General features: G+C 43.5%; 1 protein-coding gene across 1 annotated transcript in view; it reads left to right on the top strand.

The window, feature by feature from the left end:
- LOC147886682 (neurochondrin family protein) overlaps positions 1-16,313 on the top strand; it is a 195,434-nt gene extending 179,121 nt beyond the window's left edge. The window contains exon 20 of the mRNA XM_087395959.1: positions 16,148-16,313. Coding sequence (XP_087252085.1) covers positions 16,148-16,229 — 82 coding nt within the window. The 3' untranslated portion in view covers positions 16,230-16,313. The remainder of the gene's footprint in view (positions 1-16,147) is intronic.
- Positions 16,314-16,688: the final 375 nt, after the last annotated feature.

Below are 16,688 nucleotides of genomic sequence, written 5' to 3' on the forward strand. Positions count from 1 at the left end.
TGTATGAACTGGATCCCTAAATAGAAATGAAGCATGCCTAAATCTTACATATCAAATGTGGCTCTCAACTCAGCCTTGAAATCTGCAATTATTCCTTCATCAGAACCTGTGAGCAGCATGTCATCTGCATAAAGAATGATGATCAAAATATTCCCCCCATCCTTCTCGATGTAGAGGGTACTTTCAGTTGGCCTATTAGTGAGACCCTTGCTGGTCAGAAAGGCATCAATCTTTGAATGCCAAGCTCGTGGAGCTTGTTTCAGCTCATACAAAGCCTTATTCATCTTGCGTACTTTATGGGCTGCACTTGACACCTCAAAAACGGGAGGTTGCTTCACATAAACCTCTTCCAACAAGTCTCCATTAAGGAAAGCTGTTTTTATATCGAACTGATGTACACACCAATCAAAATGTGCAGCCATGGCAATCACCGACCTGATAGTAGTCATCCTGGAAGTAGGAGCAAAAGTCTCCTCATAATCAATAGCCTTTTTCTGAGCATAACCTTTTGCAAACAGCCTTGCCTTGTACCTATCAATAGACCCATCTGGCTTTTGCTTGACCTTGAAAACCCATTTTGTACCTATGGTATTCTTTCTTGGTGGCAAATCCACAAGATTCCAAGTTTGATTCTTATCAATGGACTGCAACTCATCCTTCATGGCATTCATCCAATGCACATTATCCTAAGCCTCCTCAAAAGAGTCTAGCTCTTCTTCATCAAGAAGTGCACCTATAAAAACTGAATCCACAAAATGTGACCCCTCTGCTTGTCTGGATGCACTACGAGTTCTGCCAGGCAAAGGAGCATCAAGCCTACTCTCCTTGAGAGTTTGGAGCAGCCAATGAGGAACTGATTTTGCTGCGTGTATTTCTGTCCTTTCTTGTCTGACGGCATCTTCCATTGCATGTGGTGGAGCTAAATCAGCTTGAGGCTGAATCAGGGCATGTGGAACAAGAGGAGCTTGCTGTAAAATCTGATTTTCGTGAGGGATGTCAGCTCCAAAACCCAATGCAATAGGCAGCAATCCTTCAAAAACATCATCCGAGGTGGACGAAGCTGGAATATTAAATTTAGCATGTGTATGCCCTGAATTTTCAGAAAAGATTACATCTTTGCTAACAAAAATCTTATGTGAAGTAGGATTGTGGAGACGGTAACCTTTGCTCTCTGCACTATACCCAACAAATATTCACTTAATTGCCTTGTCGGACAGCTTATGTCGAAACTCAACAGGCACATGAGCACAGGAAAGACATCCAAAGACACGAAGATGATCCACCGAAGGCTTTTTGCCATGCCAAACTTCGTAAGGAGTTTTTGTTCTCAAAGCCTTAGTGGGAGCCCGATTCAAAACATAGTTGGCACACATGAGACCTTCAAGCCAAAACTGGTAAGGCAACTTTTTGCTTGTAAGCATGCATCTATCCATCTCCATAAGAGTTCGATTTTTCCACTCAGCTTTACCATTATGCTGAGGGGTAAGCCTCATTGTAAGCTTATGTGTGATGCCCTTCTCTTTCAAGTAAGCCTCAAATTCATGAGACGTATACTCCCCCCCTCTATCTGTGCGTAGAATCTGAACCGTAAGGCTTGTTTCATTCTCAACCTTGGCAACAAAGTGTCAAAAATGCTTAAATACATCTGATTTTTTCTTCAAACCATAAACCCAAGTGTAGTTTGAGTAGTCATCAATAAATGTGACATAATGGAGATAACCACCCAATGCAAGAGTCCTCATGGGACCACAAACATCACTATGAATGAACTGCAATTTTCGAACAGCTCATACTGCACGGTGCACCATCCTTCTTGAAGGGAAACCTGTGCATCTTCCCAAGTATGCACCCTTCACATGCATGAGGGGGAGGTGACTCCAAAGGAGGCAAAGCATCAACCATAGAATGTTTTTGAAGTGTCATCAAGCTACCATAACTCATATGCCCATATCTAGCATGCCATAACTCCACATTCTGCATAGCATCAGTGGAAGAAGAAACTGCAAGTGCATCATCTGGTCTTTTCTAAAAAACATCAAGCTGAAAAAGACCACAAAAGAGCGTGCCAGATAGTCTCAAGGCATAGTCATCTTCCCTATATCGGACTACACGCTTGTCATCTTCAAAGACAACCTGAAATCCTCTTCTATTGAGAGACGACACTAAAAGCAAATTCTTCTTGATTCCGAGTACATAAAGCACATCATGAATTTTGAAATTTGTGTTATCTGTGGTTGTAAGTACAATCTCACCAATGCCACGAATGGAATAAAAAGAATTATTGGCACAAGACACCCTTTTTCCAGCGGGTGATGGATGCAGAGAATCAAACAACCACTTTCTGGAAGTGATATGTTTGGTGGCACCACTATCAAAGTATCAATTATTCAATGTCTCATTGACATTGAAAGCACACAAATCCTTGGAAGGTTCATAACTACAAGTTAGAAAAGCATAAGAGTCATCCTTAGAGGTGGCTGTAATATCTGAAGCAACCACCTGAAAATCAAGACTGAAAGTCAGAAAGGCATACTCGTCTTCCACTAAGTTGGCTAAAGCATCACCACCATCACGTGCATGAGGACCTGAATTTGTGATAGCCATGCCAGAATCCTTTTTCTTTTCCTTGGCAAATCTTTTCTTGCATTCCCCGATGTAGTGACCCGGCTTCTTGCAATAATGACAAACACCCTTTCTCTTGGGCTTCTTTGCATCATTCTTAGTCACAATGAGGTATGAAAGGCAAGATAAAACTCAAGAAGAGAATTCAAAGTGGTAGTGTCCATCACTGAATCTGGAATGATCTCATCAATATCTAACAATTGCTTTCTCAAATCCTGAAGTTTAGTGAGGTGCTTAGACATAGATTCACCCTCATCCATATGAGTATGAGTCAACTGTCTCTTTAGGAATGAGACCCTAGCATCATTGTGGGCTGAAAACATACTCTCCAAAAAATCCCAAGCTGTCTTCAAGGTCTTGCATGACCGAATGTGCGGAATGATAAACCTTTTGACAGAAAGGGAGATAGCTGAAAGTGCTAGTGTATCACGTGAATCCCACCTTTTCCGATCCTGTGTAGGAGCCACCGCTGCAACAGCTGCTGCACCTAGCACTTATTCTACACCTTGAGCTTGTCCTCTACCCCTTCCTCCACCTTGTTGAGAAGGAGTGGCAGGTGCAACAACATTCTCTGGCCGAGGCTCATCCCCATTGACATAGTCTCATAAGTGTTTGCCAACGAGGATATTGCGAACCATAAAACTCCATAGGGAGTAGTTGGTGCCATCCAACTTATCCTCCTGTGTGAGGACTCCAAACACCTCATTGGGATTGTTTTGGGCCATTACTGTTACGCTCTAGCCGAGGTAGCATGACCTCAGAAGAATCAGTCGACATTTCCCTTAAAGGATCTATGTTTGTAATATATTTGTTTGCGCTTCATGTAAATGATCGGAAGGGAATTAATGTCAAGGTCCTAGGTGAGGATTGATAGCACCAGACTAGGTGGATCTAAGGCTAAGGGCCTAATGCAAGAAATGTGCCTAGGGGCAAAGGAAATTAAAGCTTCCCAAGTGAGGGGTGAAATGTTGCATTAGGAAGGCCCTATGATGATGACATGTGGCATCTAGATCCATCTAGGGAGATGGGGCTTGTTGGAGTTAGTGAGAGATGGAGAATGGACTGTTCACGTATGTTTCTGATCTAATTTTCTCTGTCAGCTCTCATGCTTCAGCAAGATTGGCTGGGTGGAACAAATTTGGTGCTACTCCCGTGATCTGCTTGGAGTTAGAAAATTTGGTGGAACAAATTTTGTGGAACAAATTTGGTGCTACTCCCGTGATCTGCTTGGAGTTAGAAAATAGTGTTTGACATTTGGTATCAGAGCCAGGTTAGGTGAGAGAGAGGATCTGGGTGACGAAACGTGAAGCGTATAGTTGCCCGTTGGTGGTGGACGAAAGACCAGAGCTTCAGGCTGGACGAACGGGATTAAGAAGAAGAGAGCGTGGGATACGTGAAGTTCATCGTGAGCGTGATCTCTTGCAGCGTGATCTGAAGCGGTCGGGTACAAGGAGTGCGGGACTGTTCGTGAGGTTCGATCGGCGCTGGCCTACGAATTGGAGTACGCAAACAGCTATATTGCAGAGCAATTAACAGCCAGGCTTCTAAGCTGTTGCTGGAGCGGAGGGTTCCCGCAAGGATGGTTGACGAAACCAGACAGATGAGGAGCGTAGGACGACTCAGCTACTCGTGACCTCCATGCGATGGACTCACTTGACGAATTACGGATAATGGATGACAACGACGTGTCTGCTCGGTGGTCCTTTGGCACTGGCGAGTAGGAGTTGTGGTGTGTTATGTAAAATGGTTCGTGGGCTTGACGGACAGATTTTGCGCCCATCAACCTTGACGGACGGTGTTAGGCTGACGGTACAGCCCAGCTCTAGGCTGACAACCTGTTGCAGGAGCGTAAGGGGTTGAGTTACGTGGAGGTTGCGGGCTTAGGGACGTCTGCACTACGTGAAGAGTAGACTCTTCAAATCGGGAAGCAGGAGCGATCAACCAGGGAGCTTCCGTCAACTCGGTGTTTTTTTATTTTTTCTTGATTAGTTTTGTTGATGCTCCGCTTACATGAAGAGGATCTCGTAAGTGATTAGTCTGCATGAAGGTTTGATGCTATAGCAGGGACAGATTATGCCTGTGTGCTTCAGTCTAAGTTGACCTGCAGGAATTTCCCTAGTATAGGGAAAGTGGTATTTGGTTATATGTCTGTGTCAAATGCCTAGTTAGTGTGAAGCTGGGATTGCAGGTATTCCCTAGTATAGGGAATTGTGTTAGAGTGCCAGTACACTGAATTGTGTTAGTTTGTAAATACAGGGTTCTAGCGGGGTTTTTTTTTTTTTTTTAATGGCAAAACACCCATTGACCTGAATGGAAGCAGAAGAAGGGGCTTCCAGGGGGGACCCTGGTGAGTCAGGAGTCCGGCCGACCCAGCAGGTGTCGCGCCCAGTAGCTCACACCTTATCTTGCAGGATTGCATTACTTGAGGATGCCTTGCAGCAGTTATTAGTGCAACAGTTACAGGCCAATGCAGGGCAATCTGAACTTAGAAGAGTGATACACAGTATGTCTACCAGACTTCTCGAGATGAGAAGGGAAAGGCTTCAATGGAACCGGAGTCTAGTGTCCATACGGTCGAGCCTAGGAAGGCTAAAGTACCAAATATTGCCAATTATAGGTCGGAAAAGTATTCTGGTCGGATGAATGACCGTAGTTCTGATGTCATTGGGACCTGGTTACACAAATGGGACGAGGCGTTCACCATTTGTGAAATCAGAAATGACATCAAGAAGATCCGCAAGGCCACCCACATGTTTAGTGAGGCAGCGGATCGGTGGTGGATTAAACAACAAAAAGATGGTATAGCATCCACTACCTGGGAGGGGTTTAAAAGAGAATTCAGGAAACACTTCTTACCTCTTGACGAAGCATCCCGAGCTTGGGATCAATATAGAAACCTTCGTCAGAGAAATTTGTCAGTGGCAGAATACACTGATAAGTTTCGAGAGAGTGTAATGAAAATTGATGAACCCCTGCCTCAATCAATCCAAGTGAAAGATTTCATATTTGGATTGAATGATCGGATTAAAATGGAAGTTCGTGCTAAGTATGCGAACACGTTGGATGATGCAATAGCCATAGCCCTGAACTATGAAGATGCCAAGGGCAGCAGGCCAAGTGGGTTTGCACAAGTTGGAACCCAGTATGGGTACCAGAAGAAATCTGGGTTTAAGAAGAAATGGATTAGTAAAGGGAGTGGTTCTCAGCCGAGTGGTCAAGCCAAGCAGGCGAAACCAGCTGAAACTCCTAAATCAAGTACCACCATTGGAGTGAAAAGGAAAGTAACCCCAATGGCACCCCGGGCTTGGTCTAAGTCTCCCTTAAACCCAGATAAAAGAGAAAAAGCGAGGAGAGAAGGCTTGGTTTTCTTCAGCCTCATCAGTGGAAGGATTGTCCACGGAATAAAGATTGTCGGATGGCTGAGATGGTGGTCTCAGAATGTGACGTGGAAATGGAGGGAAGTCCCAGAGCAGAAGAGATGCAGATTCAGCTAGCGGGATCTTCTCAGAGGTCAGTACCTTGTTTGTTATGTGTGTCTGTTGCTAAGCTAGTAACGAGTGCACCTGATAACATCCTATCTAAGCCCGCAGCAACGGGGTATATAGCCTTTAATGATACGGAGTTAATTAAGATGAAAGGGCAAGTGGCCAATCATGATGTCATTGTGTTGTTTGACTCGGCGTCAACGCACAATGTGATTAACTCGAAACTCGTGAAGAGGCTGAAATTAAAGACTAACCCATCTGACTATGCATATACAGTCAGGATGGCAGATGGAAGTTCAACTGAAGTATGGGACTAAAGGGTTTCCTAGTTGGAGCTTCGTATTCAGGACTATGCTGAGAAGCTTGATTTTGAAATGACTAAGCTTGCTCATGCAGATATAGCCCTGGGTATGGCGTGGCATTCTAGGAAGAATCCAGCCATTGATTGGAAAAAGCACGTATATCAATTCAAGATGAATGATGTGCTTTATGTCTTGCGAGATGAAAAAGATGTACCTCAGGGACCGTTGGTTTCCGTGATGGAAATCCGAAAAGCTCAAGAAGAGTTTTTATTCCTTTGTACGGCATCGGTAGAACCGGTTAATGATTCTTCGGCTAGCACTGATGTTGCGCAAAGTGGTGAGATGGCCAAGCTGGCTAATCTTATAACAGAGGAGTTCTCTGAATGTTTTAGGGATGAACTACCTTATGGGTTACCTCCAGAGGGGAATGTTCAGCATAAGATTGAACTGATCCCGGGGGCAGAACCTGTAAATAGACCTCCCTATAGAATGAGTTTTACTGAAGAGGCGGAGGTGCGAAGACAACTGGAAGAATACCTCAAGTTGGGGCAGATTCAACCAAGTTTCTCACCTTTTGCTTCGCCAGTGATATTAAAGAAGAAAAAGGATGATACGTTTCGCCTCTGTATAGATTACAGAGCATTGAATAATATCATTGTTAAGCACAGGTATCCGATGGCTCGGATTGATGATTTGCTAGTTGCATTACATGGAGCCGTGATTTTCAATAAGATAGATCTTAAGTGTGGCTACCATCAGATCCGGATTAGAGCCGAGGATGTGAATAAAACCGCTTTGATGCCCTTTGGACTTACCAATTCTCCTGCTACATTCGTCATGCTTATGAATGATTTACTACGTCCGTATATCGGAAAGTTTGTAGTACATTTTATTGACGATATTTTAGTATTCAGTAAAAGTATTACTGAGCATCGTGAACACTTAAGAATAGTGTTCAGTACTTTGAGGAAAGCCAGTCTTTATGTAAATAAAAAGAAAACTATACAGTGTATGGTTAGACTTGAATATTTAGGATTCATAATTACTCCAGAGGGGGTAGAAATGGGTCCAAAGAAAGTGGCTGCGATACTGACTTGGCCAATCCCTCAGAGTCTTACCGCGTTGCGATCATTCTTGGGATTTGTCCAATTTTATAGAAGGCATATCAAAGGATATTCTGAAATAGTATCGCCATTGACTGATCTGACCTCAGATAAAGTATCTTTTATATGGGGACAATCAACAAGAAAGTTTTAACACCATAAAACAAGCTGTCGTCACAGGACCGGTGTTAAAAATAGTTGATTCCCAAAAACCGTTGTTCCTGAAAACCGATGCAAGTGGCATTGCGGTAGGAGCAGTTCTCCTTCAAGAGGGAAGGCCAATAGCCTTTGAAAGCAAGAAGCTTTCTCCCTCTCAGAGAAATTGGCCAACTCATGAATTGGAGTTGTATGATGTTATCCATGCTTTGAAAACATGGAGGCATTATTTGTATGGTTCAGAGTTTTATGTGGATGTGGATCATGATACTCTGAAACATTTTTATAAACAGCCTGACTTGAGGGGCCGCCAAGCTAGGTGGGCAGAGCTCATGGAGGCGTTTAATTTGACGATTCGGTACCGAAGAGGGAAGGATAATAAGATTGCTGATGCGTTGTCTCGCATTATGCACAATATGAGTTTCACGGTATTAGAGAGTGCTCTAATGACCGAGATCAGAGAAACTCAAAAGGTGGACGAGTTTGTCCAGAGCTTATGGCCTAAAGCTCATATGTTGAAACCCGAGGAAAACGAAAAGGATGACCTGGCATCCAAAAAAGGCCAAACATATGCAAGATATACCACAAGGGATGGTATGCTGAAAAGAAATGGCAAGGTTGTAGTACCTAGTCAGAATGATCTCAGGCAGAGAGTCATTTGACAGTGCCATGATAACCCATGTGCGGGACACCCAGGAGTCGAGAAGACATATGATCTCGTGAAGCGAGATTTCTTTTGGCCAAAGATGAAAAAGCATATTCATGAATATGTGACACGGTGTTTTTCGTGTCAAGTAAGGCCGAGCGGGTGAAGCCACCCGGACTTTTACAGCCCTTGGAAATACCACTAAGTAAGTGGGAGAGCATTTCCATGGACTTTATTGTAGGGTTGTCTACAACACAAGGAGGGTATGATTCTATCCTTGTGGTGGTTGATCGTCTAACCAAGATGGCTCACTTCATTCCGACTAGAGAGTCTGTTAGTACCCCGCAAGTGGCGGATTTATTTATTAGACATATATTTCGTCTGCATGGATTGCCTAGATCCATAGTGTCAGACAGAGATGTCAGATTTACCGGTCATTTTTGGACGGCGGTATTTGAGACACTAAGGACTAAGTTAGGGGGATCATCCTGAACGGATGGTCAGACGGAGAGAGTCAACCAGACTTTAGAGGATATGCTGAGGGCATATGTGTCATTAAGGCAACATACATGGGACAAGTGGTTGCCATTGTTAGAGTTTGCCTACAATGATAGAAAACATTCCTCTACAAGGTTCAGTTCGTTTGAGCTGAATTATGGTTATAGACCAGCGAATCCAACTATAGTTGGAATACCTCAGAAAGTGCCTAGTGCCGTGAACTTTGTGATTCAGATGTGGGAGATGCTAACACTTGTGAGAGTCAATATCCGCCAGGCTATGGATAGAGACAAGGTGTATGCGGATGAAAACCGGTCTATAAGAGTATTTAAGAAAGGAGAAAAAGTTTTTCTCAGAGTTCCTTCGCACTCGAAGTCGTTAACTTCAGGAGAGTGTGCTAAGTTATCACCTCGATACTGTGGGCCATGGTTAATTCTAAAGAGAATAGGAAAGGTAGCCTATAAATTAGAATTGCCACAAGGGTGTAAGGTGCACCCGGTTTTTCATGTTTCGCGCTTAAAGAAATTTTTACATATAGGTGACTCACTAATCGAAGGTGTGGTTTTGTTTCAGGAGATAGAGGATAATGCAAGGTGCAAACCAACAAGAATCCTGGACTAAGGAACAATGCAAATACGAAATCGGAAGATACCCACGGTGTTGGTTGCATGGCATGGTCAGCCTCTATCAGAAGCTACCTGGGAATCCGTATACCAATTGCGGAGAGTGTTCCCAGACTTTATCATCGAGGACGCTGATGCTTGAAGAGGGAAGGAATGTTACGCTCTAGCCGAGGTAGCATGACCTCAGAAGAATCAGTCGACATTTCCCTTAAAGGATCTATGTTTGTAATATATTTGTTTGCGCTTCATGTAAATGATCGGGAGGGAATTAATGTCAAGGTCCTAGGTGAGGGTTGGTAGCACCAGACTAGGTGGATCTAAGGCTAAGGGCCTAATGCAAGAAATGTGCCTAGGGGCAAAGGAAATTAAAGCTTCCCAAGTGAGGGGTGAAATGTTGCATTAGGAAGGCCCTATGATGATGACATGTGGCATCTAGATCCATCTAGGGAGATGGGGCTTGTTGGAGTTAGTGAGAGATGGAGAATGGACTGTTCACGTATGTTTCTGATCTGATTTTCTCCGTCAGCTCTCACGCTTCAGCAAGATTGGCTGGGTGGAACAAATTTGGTGCTACTCCCGTGATCTGCTTGGAGTTAGAAAATAGTGTTTGACAATAACTGCCAAAGAAATTGCAGCAAATACCAACCAAAAAATTCGCTTTCTGGGAATGAAGGTGCACAACAAAATCCCTGTTGGGATATTGATGCAAACTACCCACTTCTGAAAAAACAGCCAATCAATTGCTCAAAATGCAACAGCCCACAAGCATAAATTCACTTGAATCTCTGCTAGATCTCTCTGCAAAACACCTGCAAAAATTCAAGAGCTCCAAATATAGGAAAATGGGTGTCCAAAACCAAGGGATAGCTTGCTGTCTCAGCCTATCAAAGGCTCAAAATGCACCCAAATGTCTTGCAAATGTCAAAAACTCCCAAAACGACACTGCCAAAAAAGGGCATATGTCTGCAATGTCACTCAATCTGAGTCCAAAACTGCCTGCAAAGTGTTCAATGCCTCATACACTGAGAAATTGCAGCCCAATTACAAAAGCCCCAATTTCTACAGGGAAATTGCAATCAAAAGAGGGCAAATTTCCCAAAAGCCTCAAATTTCTATGCAAAATTGCAAGCAAAACCAAAAGCCCCAAATTTTGGAGCAAATTCTGCAAACTGATTGCAATGTCTGTCACGTACTTTTGCTCCAACAGATTGGCCAAACAATGGCTCACACTGCAAAATGCACCTGCAAAGGGATCCTGCAGAGACCTTGACGAAGCAAATGATGAGGCAGAGTGAACAAAACAGTCCGTATAGTACATACTGTATGCGCTGTACTGTTGGTGCAGTACAGAATGACGCAGCTGTATGGAACAATGAATGCAGGTCACACATGGACCTGTACGGAAATCAGGTACGGGCTTGTACGACCTGTATGAAAAGAGCTGCAACATCGTACGACTATACGGCGTCAACACTGACATGATTGCAAAGCCGTACGACTGTACAACGCTATCACGTATGGGATTGTACCTGCGATGTACAACATATGGTGATGTATGTATGGTGCTGTCACGTGCAGGATGGACGCATGTGTACGGCAAGGTGTTGCGTAGTAGCACAGTACGGTTGTACGAACAACTGACGCGCAGGTTGGAGCTGTACGGACGGAGCAACGTGGAGCTGCAGGTGGCAACCTGGGGGCTGCATGTATGGATACTAGGCTGAGGCAGGAGCTAGGCAAGAGGAGTAGGAGCTGGTCCGGGAACTAGTCCTTGCTCTGATACCAAATGTGAGCAAAAAAGGTGAGAGCTGGAAGGAGAGCAACGTAAGTTGTATTGCAGACACCAACACACAAAACTAGGGATTTTGTCATAGTGACAAAACCCTAACTAACCCAACCACTAACTTTGCGGTTAGGGGAACAAACCTCTAATGAGGGAAAAGTTCCCCTAACCCACGTATTAGTCATACACTGGTCACTGCCATGAATTATGGCGATAATTCCAACAAGTCTTGTCTTTCATGTCTTAGCCTAGACTACCTTGCCTCCCATCTAGTTCCAACACCTTGCATACTCACGTAAATGGCCATCAAAATGTGCACAATATCTGTCCAAATACTACTCAATGTGTCTGAAGAGTGGACGTGGGAGCCATTCAGAGCCTCTATGCATATGGATCTCCAAATATGCCACGTGGAGATGCTCGCTATAGTATACCAAAAATTATCCATTGAGGCATGTGCAACTCTTTGAGAAAATCGGTGAACATCATCTAGAGAGCATGACTCAATTAAATGCCATCGAAGCGAAAGAGCCCAAGAAGATTTTTGCCTTTCTAAAAGACCTGAGGCCCCAAAACAAAGAGCCAAGCCATTGCACCCTAGGTGATGAAGAAGGGGGAGGGAACAAAGGTGCTCAAAAGACTAGCAATCCCCTTCCAGACAAACCTCACCTGTCTGCAATCTCATAAACAATGCTGAATGGATTCCCGGCAAAAAGGCAATGCAAGCAAGTAGGGGCTGCCCCAAACCTGGACCTCCTAGGTTTAATGCAATTCCTCCATGAATAGAACGCCAAAAGAAAAGAGTGATTTTTCTATTTCTGAGGGATTTCTAGTCTTCTCCAAAAGAATTTATGCTAGTTTGTAGAAATCTGAAAAGTCTCCCAATGATAAGATCTGGTTGGCTTTCAGCCCCTAAGACTGAGCCGAAACTTTCTGGCATTACTGACCATGTACTGCGTCAATCCATTCCCAATCCTTGGAGTCCCATTGTAGATACTTTATGGGGATACCTCCATAGAGACAATCCTCCATGAACCCAAGGGAATGTGATCGAGGTTAGGGCCTAGCTAGCAACCTAAAACTCAAAAAACATTGCTCCACATAACCCAAAACTCCGACAGGGTTAAAAACAAGATCTACAAGGATATCCTTATTTCTGGACATGGACAACTTGTCCCAAGAGTGAACATTAAAAACCAAGGCATCCTCCTCTGAACCTCGTCTAAGTCCTATGACCTGAAGTGGGATACATGACCTCGTAAAAGCACCAAGCCACACAGAGCGACGGTGAGGCCCGCTACCTGTAAAAACCCAATCCGGCTGCATTAATTTCCTCAATTCTCCGTTCAATTTCTCCAACGTGATTTACTACTTGAAATTTACAATCATCGAAAAGGTTTTTGAAATTCTTCCAAGAAGCCACAAAGGAGGATCCTCTCTCCCATCCAAACCATTGCATGTAAAGAGAAATACCAAGAGGTCTGGCATGACAATCAAGTATGTTGTCATTCTACAGGACAGGCTGTCTTTCAATCTCCTCGAGAGAAGAGGGTGGGACTCTTTGAAGATCACTCCTGAAGCTGTCCAAAGATTTTAGGATGGTACCCATAAGAGAGAAAGAAGGAATCCTAATATGGACTGATGTAAAAATCCACTCGATACTATCCATCCAATCCCCACATGTGGAAGGAGAGCAAGACCGTATGGAACGAATGACGAAATCTTTCCAATTTTCATGTCTTGGCAAATCCCCTCTGACCACAACCTTGCAAAGCAAGGCCCTACACTATAAGTCTGGATCAATGATATTGACGCCTCCTTCCTGAATCTAAGTCTTCCATGCCAGTGTGTCTCTAGTGTCTTCCAAACCATCTAGCCCACGCCACACGGAATTCTTTATAGGCCTTTTTGAGCTGAGTAATGTATTCCCTAGAATGGTTAACTTCTGGCCACTCACTCCAAGGCCTCCCAAAATGAAACAATGTGTCAAAAATGTTGCCTCCATGCACAAAGACGGCCTATGTATCATGGATCAAGTCAGTGACGTGTAGAGGTTGTAAATGTAGGCTAATTGCCTTCACTAATATTTTGTATATATTGCCCAATAGTATGATCAGCCTCCATTGTTTTATCAAGTTCCTACACCCTCCTTAAAGTGATATGATCACCAATGTCCTCCCAAAAGGCAATGAAGAAAGAGGAACATTTGAGCCTAGGAATTAGGGTAAGTAATGCAGTCCTGAGTTCTAAGTTGCCGAAAGGTGCATCAAGTGAGATCCTCATATCCTTTTTCACTAACAATATGATTGTTCCATACCCTCAATCTAGCACTGTCTCCATTAGTCTTATTAGGTTCTGTAGTGTAGAGGAAAGTACAGTAATATGAGGCAATATGCATGATAGTATCTGGATCCTGACTGTAATAATCACATCGGATTCGATAGGTTGAGAAACACTTTCTCTATCATATCCAGAACCAAGAGTAGAGAAAAAGTATTTATTGACTCCTTTCCACATTTGAACCCATAAACACTCCCGTGCATGATAAAAATAGCTCAGATTTACTCTCTATAAAAGGTTGCAGGTGAGCCCTTGCAAGCAAGGTGCTTGTGGACCCATACATCTAAGGGTCTTTTCTATTCTTCCCTTTGCAGATTGCGAAGTGTTAACAAATGACCACCTCCTACCCAAGGATATCTTGTCTCCTGGTCTTGGCTACATTTTTCGATCTACAATGCCAATTATTCATGGGTGAGCAAGAAGAAAAAACATCGAGGCTAGGTAAATAGTAGCAAACGCAGCAATGTGTGAAGCTATTTGGCTTCGAAGGTTACAATCTCGGTATAGCACACGAGGGTATAGTCGCTATTGGTTGCAATAATCAATCGTGAATTGCTTTGGCCAAGAATCCTATGGATCATTGCAAACTAAGCATGAAACACTCTCACAATATTAGACACCCCTAACCTAGAGGATCTAGAATTGACTTCATCACTTGAGTGTAATTGCAAAACATCCATTTGTTAGTACTCAAACATTGGGATATTAGTGGATTGAGCTTGTGCATCACCACTCAACATTGATCCCTCAGGGTCATCCCCGAGACACCGTTCTCCCAGGTAGGACTACATATCCCATACCATGCAGCCTATGTGTGCACAATGTCGTTAGGGACACATAGGCTTGGACAGGACTCCAATCTAGCTAGGCATTCTCTGAAGGACGACCCAAATCAGCCTAAGCTCACTCTCTTATAGGTGTAGGGTGCTCAAGTGTCTTTACACTTAAACTAACCTTAATGTACCAAGGGTACTACATGTCCTAACTATACCAAGTTTAGGATATGTAACCAATCCTAGGCTAGCTAACCTCCATAATACTGGCCATGGTATGTCCACACATGAATATACCTTATTCCACTGGTTTCCATCATTTGATAATCTTTTGGGTTTCTCAAGTAAACCCATTGACCTTCGAGGAATCAAGGTGAGCACTTCTGATTAGTTTTAATTGTGCTCTACCTTGAGCTTTTTTAATGCTTTCCCTTGCAAACATCAACATACCTTGACATCCTGTAAGCCAACACACCATGGGGCTCTAGGCTGGTATCCACACGTTAGCATGAATGGACTGAGCCTAGTAGAGGAATGCTCAGCAATATTGTAAAAAAACTCCACCTGTGGAAGATACTTTTTCCAATCAGATTGTTGTTTGGAGACATGCTCTCAGCATGTCCTTAGATAGTCCTTATCCCATCAACTTTATATATGTGTAGAAGCTTATTGGCAAAAGAGCACACTATTTGGCATTGAGTTCTTGTATTGTCCTAGAGAAGGTTGCAAATACAGATTTTAGCAAATTTCATCACGTACTCACAAAATTCAAAAATATAATTGAACATTGTGGGGTGGGTGCATGATCTAGTGGTCCAAATGGTTTTGTCGCGGACAAAGCACTATTAGTGAATACTATTATAAAGATTTAGGGTAGTTACAACATAAGACACAAGTGATTGTGATTTTAAGGAATATCATACCCAATCGGTCCAACATGCATATTTTCTTTCTACAAATTGACAATTGGAGGTCAATATTAGTGGTCATATTTCAAGAGCTATTACAGTACTATACTAGTAAAAAAGTGGTCCACCTTAACATGCACCCACCCGTGAGGTTCTGCTTTAGTGAAGGACCAATGCTTGTGTAAACCACATCGCAGCTATTGGAGTGGGGTTTCAAGTTGGCTAAGTTTCCCCCCGTATTCACGACTCGCATATGCAAAATAAGGATGTTGCATGACATCACTAGGAGGATCGTGTGCTTTGTGTCATGACCTGTCACCTAAGACATCCAAAGTGATAGTCAAATGCTATAAAATGCCATTGAGTGGTTCCAGCACATGAGTAAAAGAGGAAAGGCACCACTGTGAAGCTTATAGGTGAGATGTTAGATTCTATGATGGGAAATGTATGATTGCTGGAAAATAGACCTTCAGTCTCTATAGTGAGGGTGACCCTACTTCTACTCCATTGAAAAATTAACCTCCTTGTATCTGTAAATCACGTGATGAAGTATGCTTTGGCAAGCTTGTTCTTATTCAATCTAATTCCAAATGTTATTAGACTAATGAACATAGTATGTACGATGTACATGATGTGGAGAAGAATCAGTGTTTGAAGCAATGATATGCCATGGTTATATTTCAGTCCATAGACTAATGAATAAAGTATATATGATGTACATGATGTGGAGAAGAATGAGTCTTTGAAGTCATCTTGTCCATGGCTCAGCCCATAGACTTCTACCTGTTTCTAACTAAATTATGTAAATAGTTCAGGAATGTGTTGAGCGATTTAGAATTATAGGATTCTTTCTTTGTAGTGCTTGGTAACTTGTAAGCATACTGATGCTTGCACTGTCTTGTATGCAGATCCTTGACAGAGGCTGTCATAAAGAATGTAACAGTAGATACATGTTTACAATCGTTGTTGATGAGTCTACTCGATGACTGAATCCACGACTTTGATGAGCCTTGTAACAATGAATTTGGAAGTTCTATGCTCTGTTGCAGTTCCTCCCGATTGTGGCAGTTGGCATCAGGGAACATTGATCCATTTCTATTTTTAAATGGTGCAAGAGTTGCTTGCTTGAAAGTTTTTCTGAATTTCAAGTGTAGGAGAGATTGTGGAGAGCTGCTGAGCTCCCCGTCCTGCTGCTGCCTGCTGCCCTCTGACCTGCACCCCTCTCCCCTCCCTCCCAGCCCTTCCCTGCCAGCCCCTCCTCCCGAGCTGCTGCCTCACCTGCTGCTTCTCCCGCTCCCTCCCCTCCCTCTCCTGCTGCTGTTCCCCCCGCTGCCTCTCCCGCTCCCCTGCCTCCCTCTCCTGCTGCCTACCTCTCCGTCCCTACCCCCGCTACCTCTCCGTCCCTACCCCCGCTGCTTTCCCCGCCTCTCCCTAGCCCCCTGCTGCCCC

Source organism: Dipteris shenzhenensis, chromosome 24, assembly GCF_047967505.1.
Source record: "Dipteris shenzhenensis isolate YYH24624 ecotype China chromosome 24, Dip_SZ_1.0, whole genome shotgun sequence".
Lineage (NCBI taxonomy): Eukaryota > Viridiplantae > Streptophyta > Polypodiopsida > Gleicheniales > Dipteridaceae > Dipteris > Dipteris shenzhenensis.